A 15,898-nucleotide genomic window follows, 5' to 3' on the forward strand; every position below is an offset into this window, starting at 1 on the left:
CAAATCCCATCCAGACCGCCTTCCCGTACGCAGGGCTGACTACTTTGCTACGGGTAGTCACAAGTCACAGAAAGCCAGAAGTGACAGGCCTATACCTCTCGAGGCTAAAGTATCAAGGAAGCAGAAGAAGAAGAAGCAGCATTATTGTTTTATTAAAGCTATGAAAAATACAGATACTGGCATTGGTCTTGATGAAATAAAAACAGTTTGCAATTTGCATTGATACGACCTAATTTACAAACTTTAAATGTTTCTTGGGAAATAACTGTTCTGTTCTCCGTACACGTATTAAGAAGCAGTGGAGGAGAGTGGGTTTTGGTATAATTCAGAAGGCTTCGGTTCTTTTTTAATGTATCGTCATATTCACAGCTATACTAAAACATCACGGAATGAGTATCATAAGAATAATGCAAATGCACTTAAAGGAAACAAATGTTTGGAATTGATATCACAAATAATTTATAAGAAAGTTCCTGTGCATACAACAAGGAACCTAAAAGTAGTTTTGAAAATCCAACTCCGATCATTCAACTGCATTGCAATAAGTATAATCTTATTTGGAACGATGATAATGCTTGTGAATGCAGGTTTCGGAAGCAATAATGGAAGGAAAATGTCACCAAACCATATCTGAAAAAAAACTGCTTAAACAGAACGTTTGTGATATCAATAATGATTGGCTGCTACAGCTTTTACCAAAAACGGAAAATGCTAAAACGAACAAAATGAGGAAAGATTCTATGCTGCTATTGGCAGTTTGTCTTCCACTGTCGGGCACTAGACTCGGTGCGGAAGATGAAGCAAACTTCATTGCATCATTACAATCATCTTCTGTAATAAATTCACTTCATGGTTGCAGCTCGGCAAGCAGCAGTTTTCCAATGTTTGAAGGACACTTTCTCCAGGGGAGATGAGGTTCAGCCCTGGAGGGATACGCTAATGCATTCGCATTCATTTGAATATCTAATAGAATACCATAATTATGTTTTCAAAATTGCAAGTCATCTGTCGGTGGTTATGCATTACACGACACCGAAAAACCACCGAGCCACCCTTCTCGGAACATTATGAGCAACACGAGGAAATTCATAGAAGGGACCATCGTCAGTGATGAAATGAGGCTGTGGGGCATTCGTTTTCGGCTGAACGTTATAGGAAGCTTCTAGTTTTCCCGAGGGGAAATCGACCATTTCTTCGGTATCGAAGGGGAAGGTTGAGTGAAAAGAAAGCAGAGAAGGTGTCGGCTAAAAGTGTTTCAACTATTGGGTGTTGTGTGTGTGTTTCTCCCCTATGAGAAATCGGAGTGCACGTGAAATGTCAGAATACCTTTAAAAACGCACTGCCACTGGGTTGGTGGTCAAGAACCCTTCGCATATGCGGATATTGTGAGATTTTGTGTGATAGCTGATTTAATAAATGTCATAGCCCAAGTGAAAATGCGTGGCCGGAAGTTGAAATCGGGCACTCATTTGGAGTCGATGACGAGGCTAATAATACGAGATGCGTGATTGGGCGAGAGAGCAAAACGGGTTTGTTTTCACTTGCAGACAGAAGTTGATGGGAAAAGTTTGTTCTTTCTCTGGTAACAGGGAGGGTTAGCAAACATCCCCTCGTTGTTGGTGCAAAGTTCTCGTTTCATTTGTTTTGGTGATTGTATTTTGCTTTGTATTATCCCCCTCAAAAGCAATAAAAGGTTGTCCAGAAGGATGGATTTTGCTCAGAGCGAAGCTCAGAGCTCAGAGTGAAAAGGTGGATTGTGTCCGTTTTTGCTACTCTGCCAGGAGATTCTCATTCTCTGCCACATTTTGACGCCAAAAATGCTCAGGAAGTGGTAGCCAGTTTGGGCCCTGCCGTTTTTTCACCTTTGTGTAGAGATCGCTACCTAGCTTTGCTGCACACAAGTCTAATTGTGCGATTGTGCGGTTATGGTTTATCGCACAGTTGTGCGATTGTGCGTCGCGAACGTAGCAGCAGCCGCCATACTCCTCCTCGGATGCTTGCCAAAACACGTGTAGTTGTATGCCTTGAATAGATTTATGAATGGTTGCTCGTGGGATTTGCAGATCGCGAAGCAGTTGGAGATGGTCTTGGACATGAAGCCATGTAGGTTGTAGATGTACTGGAAGCTCGTCATACCAATTCCAGTTTTTGGAATCAATCTTTTTTAAACTCCCAAATTTGTTGCATGATTTGCTTAGCTAACGCCTTTACCGGGTCTATAATGCCTAATGGGTCGTATATTTTGGCAATATATGACAGAACAGTTCTTCTCTTGAGTTTTTGAGGATTTTCAGATTTAAATAATTTGATGCTGAACGTGTCTGGATTTGGCCGCCAAATGATGTCAAGTATCGATACATGCGCAGTATTGTCATCATCATGGAGAGTTGCATGCTGACTGTTGTCGAGTTCATATAAAACATCAAAATTGCTGGAGGTCCATTTTCGGAGAATGAATCCTCCTCTTACTAGCAATTGAGTTGCTTCAGTATACAGTTTTTTGACATCATCGATTGAATCGGCTCCCGAGATAAAATCATCTACGCAAAAATCGTCTTGTTTTGCACCGGCCTATAGAAATTCGTGTCCATGGTCACAGATGATTTGTTTTAAGGTTCGGACTGCAAGAAATGGCGCTGGTGCTGTTCCGTATGTAACTTTATTTAGTTCATACACTTGGATGGGCTGATCAGGAGATTCTCTCCACAAGATCCTTTGCAACGATCGATCTTCAGGATGAACCAACACCTGCCGTTACTTTTTTTCTAAATCTGCGGTGGCAGCTATCATATGAGTTCGAAAGCGCAGGAAAATGTAAAAAGATTCTTGTTGAATACCTGGCCCAATTACTAAAGCATCATAAAGCGAATATCCTGAAGTGGTTTTGGCCGACGCATCAAACACCACCCTGCATTTTGTCGTAGTAGTTTCTGCCTTAAATACTGGATGATGTGGAATGTAGTACTCTAGCGATGGTAACTCAGCTTTATTTTTCATGTGACCCAACTGTTCGTATTCATTCATGAATTGGACATACGCCGCACGAGTGAGTAGTTTGGTCTTTGTTATGTTTAGAATGTGATTTTGCGTTGCATATTTCTAGAAATTCACATTTAGGTTTTAGAATGTTGATTGCTTCATCAAGATCAGGAAACACTCCTTGAAATAATGTTATCTCCCAAAGTTTCCGTGTGTCGGGGCCGAATCGAGAGATTAAGAAATGGTTGATGATAAATTTGCTCAAACCATCTGCTGGCATATTCATATTCTTCAACCCGTTGCATGTTAAGCACTACGGCCAGGCCGTTTTTTATGAATAATAAAAGCCTGTTCCACGTTTAACGAGTGATCTCAACTCCTTTAATGAGTTTAAAAGCCCTTTGTATGTTCATCAACTGTAACTCGCGGGTTATTGAAACGTATTTCGACGAATTGCCACGCTGGAATGTTTTGCTTGTCATCAAGCTGCTATTTAGAGTACCTGCTGTTGAACCCACCAAAGCTTTATCCAAATGATGGATTTTAACCGCATCATTGACGCTGCTTTTTTATTGTATCAAGCAAGATGGCTTTGAATTTTGGAAAATTTTCATAAGTTCCGTTAAATATTGGTAATGATGCCAGCAGCGGATTCTGTTGAACTATAATCAGTATGTGCTGTGTTTGAACTGCTTCTGTAGATGCTTTCTTTGCTGCTGCTGTAGATGCTGTGAATATGATGGTAGTCGCGTTCGCAGTTCATGTCTTCCTGCGTTTAAGTACCTTCCCCAAACAACATTTCTTGCAGATCGTCATACGTCAGTCGATTCCATGAGAGATAAAATCTCCCAGGATCAAAAGCGGTCCAGGCAAGACCGTTGCTAAATTTCCAAGATCCTCTTTGAACTTTTCAATTTTCGCCCTTTCATTGTTGGCTATCGGGGGGATATAAATACGAGTTTCCGAATATAAATTGTCACGTGAAGAACGCCCATTTTTGCCCCGATTGCGATGGTTTCTATCATTTCTTATTACCCCTAGGTATTCTGGTGAAAGTGTGACTCTTTTGAACGCCAATCGATCAGAATCCAAACGGACCATCATACTTAAGCATGGCCATTGAGCCAGCCACTGTTTGATCATCCCCTTCAGGAAAGGAAGGGTCCAAGTAGCGATCATATGCAGATGCTGCGGGAGGTTAAGGGTCAAGAGGAGGCACTCAAGGATCTCGGAAAGGGACGGAGTAGGGATCCTCGGGAAGCCCTTAGGCTCAGTCGGAAAAGCCAGGCTTTCCACCGGAGCTTTGGTCCGAGAAGATTACTTCTTCTTGAGCTGCTTTCTGGCAATTTGCCAAAGGTTTATTCTTGGTTTTTAATACCTTCCGTTATACTTTTTTATTCGATATTCTCGCTGTCTTTACTGGTCTCAATGGCACCTGTTCGGGTGCAGCCGGGTTAGCATCGCCATTTGCAGCTGTACCTAAGATCTCAAAGGGGTTCGTTGAGTTAGCCTCCTTGAGAGCATCGCTGTACGAGCCGCGTGCCCTCTCGGCTACAGTTTTCGTCTGCTCCCTTTGGAGTTTTCGGTACACAGGGCACAAGGCTACCTCATGCCACTCCTCCCGACAATGCGAGCATTTCTGGGACGGGGTTTGTTATCGGTAACCGGCACCTCAATGGGACCTGTTCGGGTGCAGCCGGGTTAGCATCGCCATTTGCAGCCGTGTTATCCAGCACTGCAAAGGGGTTCGTTGAGTTAGCCTCCTTGAGAGCATCGCTGTACGAGCCGCGTGCCCTCTCGGCTACAGTTTTCGTCTGCTCCCTTTGGAGTTTTCGGTACACAGGACACAATACAACCTCATGCCACTCCTCCCGACAATGCGAGCATTTCTGGGACGGGGTTTGCACTTCTCGGTAGCGTGAGCTCCTCTGCATTTTCCGCGGCAATTCTTGCGAATTCTTGCAATTCTTGCGAAACGTATCGGCATGCCCAATCCGGCTGCACTTTATACAGGTTGCCACCCTTGGCACGTATGGCCGGTTGATGGGTATCCGGAGGCCTTCTAGGATGAGGGCCTGCAAAAGTACCGTTCCCTCAAACGTGATCCGGATTGAGGAGGTTGAGACATACTTTTTCTCGTCCTTCGACGAGGAGTCTTACTTGAAGAGCTTTTTGGCTTCAAGCACTTTAACCCTTTAGGTGTCTGGTGCTAGAAAAGCTCCCACCTCAAAGTTCAAAATTTCCTCCTCCAGGTAATCGAAGTCCTCGATCACGCCGGTCACTTCAACTAGACTACCAGGGATGTAAACCCGGTAGTGCTCCGTAAAATCTGAATCAGCCGCAATGACGTTGGCTTGAGCCCGGTCCTTTGCGGTGACCCTGATCTTGTTCGGGCGCATCCGAAACACATCAGCAACGCCTGGGTATTTTTTTAAATAAATAGCGGCTATAGTAGAGCCTCTATAGTGTCTATAGTAGAGCCGGACACAACGGTAGTTTTTAAAAGAGGGGAAAAAACTCACCATAAGGAACCGATGCACAAATAAACACACGCACCACACACACTCACTACCAATGTCGATCGATAAGACCACGCTGCGTTGATACGCTCGCTTATCGCAACGATCTCCAGGTACACACACTCTCAACACTAGACACAAACGTCGATCAGGGCTAAGCGCCAGTCGATCGAACACACAAACTCCGAGCGAATGCTGGTAAAAGACGTAGACAACGATTAGCACGCTATGCGTAATCTCGTTGACTACGCAATCGCACTCTCGAGAAATGACCACTACCTGCCTTTAGAAACAAAATCGTAGAAGCGTTTCCAAGCAATAACCATCCTCTCGCTACGGAAGCTGGAGGCAGACTGTACTCCACGATGTTAGTAATATAGGAAAAAGGAGGTAAGATGATATTCTTTACTTTATAATTTTTGTTGTTTTTTTTTCTTGAATACGTTTTAAGTATGTTCTAGGGATGGGCGCTCCGGTTCGGAATCACGATTCCGATCCGATCCAGCATATAAATGAGTCCGATCCGATCCGAAAGAACGATTCCGACCAGTTCTGGAATCGTTTTGATTCCGGACTCGTTTTGATTCCGGAATCATTTTGGTTCCGGACTCATTTTTGACTCCGCGCTCCGGATTCCCGTTCTGCAGCAAATGTATGTGTCGTGCACACTGTCCTGCGTTACCTCCTCTCTTCTTTGCCTTTGCCAGACGGTTGCTTGGTGGCATTATTTCCGGGTAGTATTTTGGAGGCGACGGGGGTTTCCTCTTCTTTTTTTTATTTCACTTATTGTGTTTCTTTTTCTTTTAACAGCGGCTGCTTACTCGTCGATGGTTTTGCACATCTTCTTTTTCTATTCTTGCTCGGTAAACGTTACAATTTTTTCTTCTATTTTGTAATAGCGCACCAACACATACATGCGCACACCGCTTTGCAGTACATTCGTTACAGATTGTTTTACAGGATAGTCTGGCCGTGTTAAATTTGTTTGGGTACATAAACCTTTAAAAGATTTTGATCATGAAACTTTAACCTTTGCATTTTAAATTCTTAACCTGTGCCGATTTGTTTTAATGAGATATGAGCAGTTTTCTCCCAGTCTTCTTCTTTTTTTTATAGCGCCGCATTGTTATTGTTCTGTTTTAAAGCATCTTTAGCACCGGACTGTTAAAATTTAGCTTTTTTTTCTCGTTTGCAATGTTTCCTGACATAAATGTAAAATTCATATTCATGTTAATATTAAATTAATATCATCCTTCGAATGATGATTGGAATTTGTCTCAAAGTGAATAAAGTCTCTTATACCTAAAAACTTTTTTTTTATTATAATTTTTTTCCGGAATCGAGAATCGAGCGTCATCAATAGGAGTCGGAAACATATTAAACGGGTGAATAGAAATCATATGCATGAGCAATAAAATGGCATGAACTTAAAATCATTTGAGGGTGTGAGTTTATACACCCAAACAAATTTACCAAATTTGAGTAAGCAGCCGCTGCGAAATGAAAAAGAAACACAGTAAGTGAAATAAAAAAAAGAAGAGGAAACCCCCGTTGCCTCCAAAATTTTACCATGCCATACTTCTAGACATTTTTTACACTTGTTTGCACAACTTTTAGCAATCGAATGACATATCAATCATTTCGATATGTCAACTCAACCCTGAGATATAAACCCAAAGGCCAGGTGTCAAATTTAGCCCGCACACCCTGTATACAATAAAATAAACCTATTTATCAAACTTTAAAAACCACACAATTTTTTAATAGTTTTGGACATCCGCTCTTTCTATTTTTCTAGTCGAAAAAAAGTTTTTAGGGTCAAATTTCTTTTTTGACTTTACTTATGTAAGATGTAAAGGAAACGAACAACCAAATAGTTTTATTAATGGATAATGTACAAGAACCCGATTGTCTTCGACGCGTGCCATACCACCCACGTTTGACGTTTCTGTTCATGTTGCCGTTGTCGCTGTCAACCTACTGTCATTTTAATATTTCTTTCGGGGGGTAGCCCTCACATCCTACACGGCCTTTCCTGATATCACTTCCGACTCAGAAGTGTCCACGGTTTAATACAACTTCCTGCTGTTAATGTCTTCTAAGGTTCTTCGTTTTCGTCATCTAACTTCTTCACTTCATAGCGATCGTTTCTTAAAAACGTGATCTAATATGGCCCATAGTATCGCGGCTTAAACTTTTGCCCTACCCCGTACTGTGTTTTCGGAACTGCCACTAGATCTTCCACGCGATATTCTTTTGTCGGTCTTTTACGCAGATTATAATACTAAGGATTCTCTTCCTGCGTTTTCTCGATTCTTCACTTCGCCACCATGCGTAATTCGTTTCGTCGTTCAACGAAGTCGTCTTGGATCTCCCGTGACAACATCTCGTGCGATACAGCATCTACTTTACAGCATAGACATACTTTCGTTTGGCACTAGGTAGAAAAACACTTCACGACATTGATTACAATCGATGCGCATGTCTACTTTGAATACACCTTTTGTCTCGAATTCGTTTCCACCGAATCCTCTGAATTTCATCGTGGTATTGTATAGGCAAGGTTTTCCGATCTTTTCATATGTGCAATGCGTCGTTAGATTCAACGGACTACCGGTATCAAACAAACAATCTACGAAGATCAGTCCTTTCTTCACCGGAATCTTCGTTCCAAACGATCCTGTTTGCATGTTAGATGACAGTTTCTTCGTAGATCTGTCCTGCACTTTGTCCACACTTGCAAACGGTTGCACACCAAAGTTTTATTCTTTGCTGTTCGCACACATAACCACACTTTTACGGGTTTGACCATCCTTGCCACATTCGTGTGCTCGAAGTTACGGTACGTTGCAGTTACCCGAAATCTGCTAGGGCACTTCACGAAAACACCACTCGAAAACCAGCGCATGCAACGGACATCGACACCGCCTACACGTGGCCCGCTGACTCGACAGAACGCGCAGCATCGATGGGAACCGCGCAATCAGCAGAAGCAACGATCGACAAATTTGGCGAAATTAAAGACAACAGCGAACGTCGCAAATCAGTTCTTCCTACGCGTCCGACCAGTATAGTCGTAACTAATAAAATCGCCCCTTTTTTAAAACTATACTCGAGCGGGATTTTTGTAACTTCGATGCCCGAATGTATCGCACTTAAAACACTTTGGTCCACTATATTATGCTTCACTAATTATTCACTTTTGTCTTTAATGTAAACTTATCCGTGTCCTTTGCTCGTTCCCGGACGAGGGGTAAGATGTAGAGGGAACGAACATGGGGGTAAGATGTAGAGGAAACGAACAACCGGATAGTTTTTTAATGGATATTGTACAAGAACCGTTCGACCTTCTTTCTTCTTCGCCGCGCGCGATACCACTCTCGTTTGATGTTTCCGTCCATGTGGCCGCTGTTGCTGTCAACCTACTGTCACTTTGGCATTTCTTTCGGGGGGTAGCCGTCACATCCTATTTTGAGGATGTCACAAAATTTTTGAGGATGCTTTTGCCAAAGTTTTTTTTTATTATAAATTGTAGAAAAATCAAAAGCACTCTGTAGCGTCCGTTGTAAGTCGTAAAACAATTACCGATACCAGCGACCGCTGTGCTGAGCGCACAACCTGGCATTTGTCAGACAGGGTTTCGGTAGCAAAAAAAAAATCGTTCATTCTCATTGCGGCTTCACTTTGTTCAGTTCGGTCCAATAAACTTTGACGAAATCATAAGTTGAAAAAGTAGTACCTATTTTGTGCATAGGGTGCTAAAACTGGTGATCCCGACGTGATTCGCCAAAGCATATTATTTCATTAGGCATATTAACGCCTCACGCGTTCTAATCGCTTCACGCTTCGTCTTCGAAGTTCTGCGCAATGACGATATAGCAGTGCAGTGTTTGCGTGTTAATGCGAACGTGTCCGAACGTGGTACCGGTATCCAGCTTAAATCGACACCGAGAGAAAATCGATACTCCAAAAGGCTCCGAGCCTCTGCCGCGCCGAGTGCATCGAGTGCGAACGTAGTAGAGGTGTTTCCCGCTAGCTCCGCGTGTGCGATCCTCCTCGAAAGGCATCACTGATTCTCAGGGAAAGTGCAACGTACCGACGCCGTGAAAGTGCTATTACATCATCCACGGAGCGCCCGTACTCTAAGCGAACCGTCGAAGGTACCGTTCCCTGTGAAACAACGACTACTACGCCTAGGTTATTACGCCTTGTGGGCTACCAAGAGCCGATTCCCTGGTGTGCGTTACCATCAGCGCACGAATCGAAAAGCAAGACAACGACGCCGGATCGCGCGCGCAAATTGTACACAAAAAGCCGCCATCGCGATTGCGCTCGCTCACCGTAGACTGCCATAATCGGGATATCGCTCGCTTACCGTAAGCCGCCGCCATCAACGTGCTCACCACGTTTTTTGGTGTAAGTCATCCCCGGCTTTTATCCTGCGTTCAGTGATCTTTCCGCAACGTACCTCACCGCATCGCCGTCTTTAATTTCCTCGTGGTACGGATCACAGTCATCCCTGGTTACCCAGGAAAAGTGTGAGCTGCTGGGGTCATCACCATCGTGCCCGTGGAGTGTTTTTGCCAACCCCGGAGCCGAACGTGCAACCGGTCGCAAGGTGAATCCGCCATTTTCCGCTTCCCCGTGTTCGCCGCCGCCTTACTCAACGCGAAGACAACCGCAAGGATCGTGCCACGACTAAGAAAAGATCCACCCTTTTTTACTACTAACCTCAGCGAAAAAATGCTGCATAGTCCGAAAAGTCTTGGTGAGTCGGCGCCGGTGGTAAATCTAGCGGTATCTGCGAGCCCTGCTGTCGCTACATCTGCTTCATCACCTTTGTACCTCGACCCTTCTTCCTCGTGTGATGCTTCTACCGCAAGGCCCGAATTTCAAGTAGAGACCTTAAACGCCATGCAGATCAAACCACCCGAGCTGGACACCGCCGACGTATTTTTTCGCTTTGGAAAACTGGTTTGACGCTGGAAACATTCCTCAGAATCAGCATGCCCGAGGTTTCAATATCCTTAAAACGCGGATTCCTATCCGGGTCCTTCCCGAGCTACGCCACCTCTTAGGGAACATTCCAACCACTGACCGTTACGAAACCGCAAAAAGGGCCCTCGTACAACATTTCGCAGAGTCGCAGCGAAGCCGTTTACATCGTTTGCTGTCAGAGATGAGCCTCGATAACCGAAAATCCTCACAGTTGCTCGCCGAGATGCGGTGTACCGCAAATGGAGCGATGACGGATTCCATGCTTGTGGACCTGTGGATTGGACGTTTGCCACCCTATGTGCAGTCCTCCGTAATAGCTGCTGCGCCTAACGTGGCGGATAAGGTGCGGGTTGCTGATTCCGTGATGGATTCCTTCGCGTTATACCACCGCACGGGTCCGTACTAAACCGTAGCCGAAGTACGAAATGATAAAATCGAACGTCTCTCGCGCCAGGTAGCCGGACTGAGTCAACTTTGGAAGAGGTGCTGAATCGAACAAACCCCTCAGGTCGTTGGCGACCACGGTCACGCTCTCGTCCACGTCAAGCGAACCGTGCTACTACTCCGGCTGCTAGTGGGCTGTGCTACTACCACGTACGTGTAGAGTTCTTCCATTTATTCGATCATCTCGTCCCGTGGATGCTTACCAACTAACCATCACACATACTACGTTCCTACATCCTTCCACCTGTCCCACGTAAGTTCGAATTATTGTGATCTTCAAACACACCAGAAGGGAAAAAACTATCACTAACACAGTACTTTAAAAAAAAATTACTTAGTGTTGATATCTTAATGGAATTTTAACTAATCTTTTCACTCTTTTGGATGGTGGTGATTCTTTTCCTTGCCATTAAGTACGTGGTTCTTCTTCCTTTTCTTTTATGTTGTCCTCCTTTTCCTTGTTGTCTATATTTTTGAACGAATAGTTTTTATAGTTTCTTACGGGCCATTTCTTCAAGTGAGCTATTGGGCGTCGGTATTTTACACCATTTTCGTTTTGCAAGATTACATCGCTCCCGTTTAATTTGATAACCGTATATCTTTCTGCACAAAACTTGGATTGAATGTGAACTACTGAAAAATCATAGAGTTGTAATCGCAGTGCCCATGCTTTTGGTCGTGACCATGCTCGTTTACTTTCTTGATATTTTCCGTTGAATATATATTCGGGAGTTTTATGGTCCGTGAAAATTGTAAAATGTTCACTAAACAGATACGGATAAAACCTTTCTACCGCCCAAACAACAGCCAGTGCTTCTCTTTGTGTTTGTGGATACTCACTTTCCGTTTTTGTAAGTCCCTTTGATGCAAAGCTGAGTATTCGTACATTGTCTATCTCTTTGAGTCAAAACAGCTCCAAGACCTACAGGAGATGCGTCAACGTATAATTCCGTGTTAACAGCACTTCCAATCTCCTTTTGCAGATCCTAAAATGCCAATTTCTGTTCGTCTCCAAAATATTCTTCTTCTCCTCTTAAGAAGCATCTCAATGGCTCAGTTCGAGTGGATAGATGAGTGATGAACTGTCCTATGAAATTAACCAACCCTAAAAAGCTCCTTACTTCTTCTTTAGTTTCAGGTATTCTAAAGATTTGATAGCGGATACTTTATCCTCTGTTGGACATATTCCATCCAAATATGTGCAACAGTTCCGCTTACTTGAAATCCTAAGATTTCTAGTACTTTTACATTAAAGAGACATTTCTCCTTATTAAGTAGGGCATTGTTTTCCTTTAGGGTGACCAACACCTTTGCAAGACGTTCGTTGTGCTCTGCTTGATTTGTTCCCCATACTACTATGTCGTCTATATAAATAATGATGCCTTCGATTTCACTGAGCATTTCGCACATAACTCACTGAAAGATCTCTGGCGCGCAGTTCACTCCAAACATCGAACGCTTAACACGTTCGGCGCCAAGCGCAAATCGGTATAGTTTCCTGCTGTCCCAAGAATCACAGAGCGCAGCACCGATCAATGCAATCGTACAGAACGCGCTTGAGATCTCAATGGCTTTTTTGGATAGAAAGAGACAGCATAGTCGATGTTTCGCTCGTTCTAACAGAAAAAGAGTGAAAGAGTGGATAAAAACTAAAAAATCTGCAAAAGACGCCAACAATAATAAAAAGTTGGGCAAAAACATGCACATTTTGGAGATCCGCACGGAAAACCTGTGCGAAGAATGTGTGTTTCGTGCTACAGGAACAAACGCCAGGATGCGGAACGTGATTATGTTAGGAAAAAAAAAAGACTTTTTATGTAAATTGCCCAAAGTCTCCGCAGATGTGTAAGAATTTTGTTTACCGAAATTCACTCTGGTTTGATGTGAACAGAAATTTCAATAAATAAAAAAAACCTAATTGAAAAAAATAGTTTACTGCATTTTTTTTATTCAGTAAGAACAGCCATTATTGTGTATTTAAATTTTCGCACTCAAACATTTAATTTGTATTTAACTTGCACAGGAGCGTCACCCATGCGCGTGTTTCTGTTACCTGTACTTGTATACCCGTCACCCATATTTGGGTGACACGGGCCCCTGGGAAACATACCTGTCACCTTACCTGGGTGACGCGGTACTGAACGTGTTGAACCTCATTAAACCCTTCCCCGTCATAAACGTTGTTATTTCTTGTCACTCGGGGTGTAGCTCTACGTGATAATAGGCCGACGTGATGTCCAACTTCGAAAATACCCTTGCTCCTTTAAACTTATTCAGTAGGGTATCAATAAACGGGAGTGGATAGTGTTCCCGTTGTATCGCCAGATTGGGGTACCGCATATTTATGCAAAGGCGAATATCGTCTGCACCCTTAGGAACTACTACCATTGGTGATATCCACTCTGATTGACCAACCACCGGTTCAATGATGTCGGCATCTAACATCTCTTGTAATCTTCTATTTACTTTTTCTTCCATAGCCAATGGTTATTTTTTATTAAGGCTACTTTCCTGGGGGCGACGCTTTAGTCGATAGATAATTTTAGTTGTACTTTTGGAAACTTGGGAAATGATTTGATCTCTTTTCCTATATTATTCACCTCTAGTCCTACCTTCAAAGTTTTCAGTTCTTCTGCGGTACGCTTGCATAACAGTATTACAAAAAAAATCAGCATACGTTTTTAGCTTTGTGCCATTGATTGTGATCCATGATTCGAAAAAAGACAACACAGTTAATGGCTTTTGAGAAGCGTATGAAGTAAATTGTCGATCACATTGAAACTTTTTCTTGTACAGCCTTGCATTGCTCTACATTAATTGTTTCCACACGTCTTCTGTAACCGTATTTATCATTGCCCCCGAGTCAATCAAGAATTTCACAGGTGGCGATCAATAAAGCCAGTGATCATTCCATCATCAGCATTTTCCTAAAGTAACAAACATGAAAATTTATTGGATGTTGATGTATTTTACTTTTACGCATAAATTCCACTAAGTGAGAGCAAGATGCCCGATCTTCATGAAACCGATTGTTAAATTTTTGAGCATAACAAATTATCTGAGGTGAAATAAATGAAGTGAAACTCATTTTATTTTACTCGTAGGCTTCTCTTGACGAAAAGAAAACTCCATCTCCGAATCCTCCTTTCTATTGTGCACTACGTTAGTATTTTCACTTCTTTTCCATGTAAATCGGTTCTTCGCTAAACGCCGTTGACTGGCTGTGTATTTTCTAGCAAAATGTCGCACGCACGCTGCTCCTCGTGCTACACACTCTTTCGAATCTCGTTTGTGTTTCCACCAACACCGATTGCAATGCGGTTGAAAATTTTGTTCTTGCACTCCAAATCGTTGGTTTCGTTGCACAAAATATTTCTCCCTTGGCCCCACCTTTTGTTTCACATGTGAAACCTCGGCTGGTTCATATAAGAATCTTTGTGTTTATTCCTTTTTTTTAAAAAAAAACCTCACGGTTTACCGCATAGTTGATGATGGTGTCCAAATTCATCACTCCTTCCAAACCCTTGTCTCTCACTCTTTCATCCCGCGCTCCATCCGTAATCTGCTGCAGGATCTCTTTCTCTTCTCGCTCACCAAATTCGCAACATGCTGCCTGTGTGCGTAGCCGCAACACATACCGATTGAAAGGTTCCTCATCTTTTTGACGGATTGAACGGAACAGCTCAAGTTCAACTCGCTCATTTCTTTTCCCCACAAAAAAGGAGTTAAGCCGCTTGACCGCGTTATCGAATTCCGGTACCTCTTGTGGAGCCATCGGGATTTTTAAGGGTCCGGGATAAATTTCCCCTTCCACTGGTGCCAAATGATGGTAAATTCGTTGCAGGCCTCTACCTCCACGAGCCAACATAAACAACAGTTTTTGGTGCTGTGTCTGGAACTGTTGCAGCTCGAGGATACTTTCACATGCGTGGAACCATTCTTCCCATTCCCGTCGTAAGCTGGAGCTATCCACGTGGTCGTTGAAAGGGTCCAAATGGTATAAGTTTGCCTGTGCCATCTGTTACACAAGATTTGAACGTTCCTTTGTAACCTTCTGCCGTTTTATTTTATTTATTTCTTTCTTTTTTTACTTACTGTGCCGAATTTCGGCTTACACTATGAATGTTTTCTCGGATTTTGTTATATTAACCGTATAATGTACTCGTTATATATATTTTTTTTAATTTACCCGATTGACTACACTTTAACGACCTTTCTGCACGACTGGACAATTCCTTCTGGAATTTCGTCTCTCCCACTTCTAAAAGACAATACCATTCTCCATATTTGTATTGGTGATAACTTTGTGCTTTGGCCATCAATCCATCACATATTTTCCCCTTCCTCATACCTGTATTGTGCGCTGCAGTATTCAGCTGGTCCCGCATCTTTTGGCACTGATCAGTAAATCTTACTCTTTTTTTTTCAGCAATGGTAGTAGTAGTGCCTTGTGTGCATCGGCTCTAAACCAGTCTCACATTTTCCTTCTTCTTCCTTCGTAATCCTTCTTAAATGAATTGTGCGCTACGGCATTCAGCTGGTTCCGCATCTTTTGACTCTGATCAGTAAAATCACACTCTCTTTTTTTCAGCAGTAGTAGTAGTAGTGCCTTGTGTGCTTCGGCTCTAAACCGGTCCCACATCTTTTCGTTTTGTATCCTTCATACAGGTATTGTGCGCCTCGGTGTTTAGCCGGCCCCGAATCTTTTCATACATACCAATAAAACGTTCCATCCTTGTACCAACGCCTGTCTTCCTCTCAAGTTTTTCACACCAACGATAATAATTAAATTCATGCCGAACTGTTACCACTTTTTCTCTGTTTGTTCTCCTTCTCACATAAATTTTAACTACCAAAACTGACTAATAAAAAAATATCGTACCGGCTACGCCAAATTATAGAGTTCTTCTATTTATTCGACCATCTTGTCCCGTGGTTGCTTACCAACTAACTCTCAC

The 15,898-nt window shown here is 43.0% G+C and overlaps 1 protein-coding gene across 1 annotated transcript; it reads left to right on the forward strand.

Annotated features, from left to right (window-relative positions):
- The first annotated feature begins 10,416 nt into the window (after window positions 1-10,416).
- LOC118513201 lies at window positions 10,417-11,212 on the forward strand. Its single transcript, XM_036058698.1, has 2 exons — window positions 10,417-10,891; window positions 10,951-11,212. Exons 1-2 carry the CDS (start codon window positions 10,678-10,680, stop codon window positions 11,148-11,150), a joined length of 414 nt encoding a protein of 137 aa, XP_035914591.1. The 5' UTR covers window positions 10,417-10,677; the 3' UTR covers window positions 11,151-11,212.
- Window positions 11,213-15,898: the final 4,686 nt, after the last annotated feature.

The sequence above is a fragment of the Anopheles stephensi genome, chromosome X (assembly GCF_013141755.1).
Source record: "Anopheles stephensi strain Indian chromosome X, UCI_ANSTEP_V1.0, whole genome shotgun sequence".
Taxonomy (NCBI): domain Eukaryota; kingdom Metazoa; phylum Arthropoda; class Insecta; order Diptera; family Culicidae; genus Anopheles; species Anopheles stephensi.

Excerpts from the sequence above, each read along its gene's own strand:
- LOC118513201 (XM_036058698.1), top strand. The coding sequence starts at position 10,678 with ATGAGCCTCGATAACCGAAAATCCTCACAGTTGCTCGCCGAGATGCGG. Across the intron at positions 10,892-10,950 it reads CGCGTTATACCACCGCACGG|GTAGCCGGACTGAGTCAACT; the intron begins GTCCGTACTAAA and ends CTCTCGCGCCAG.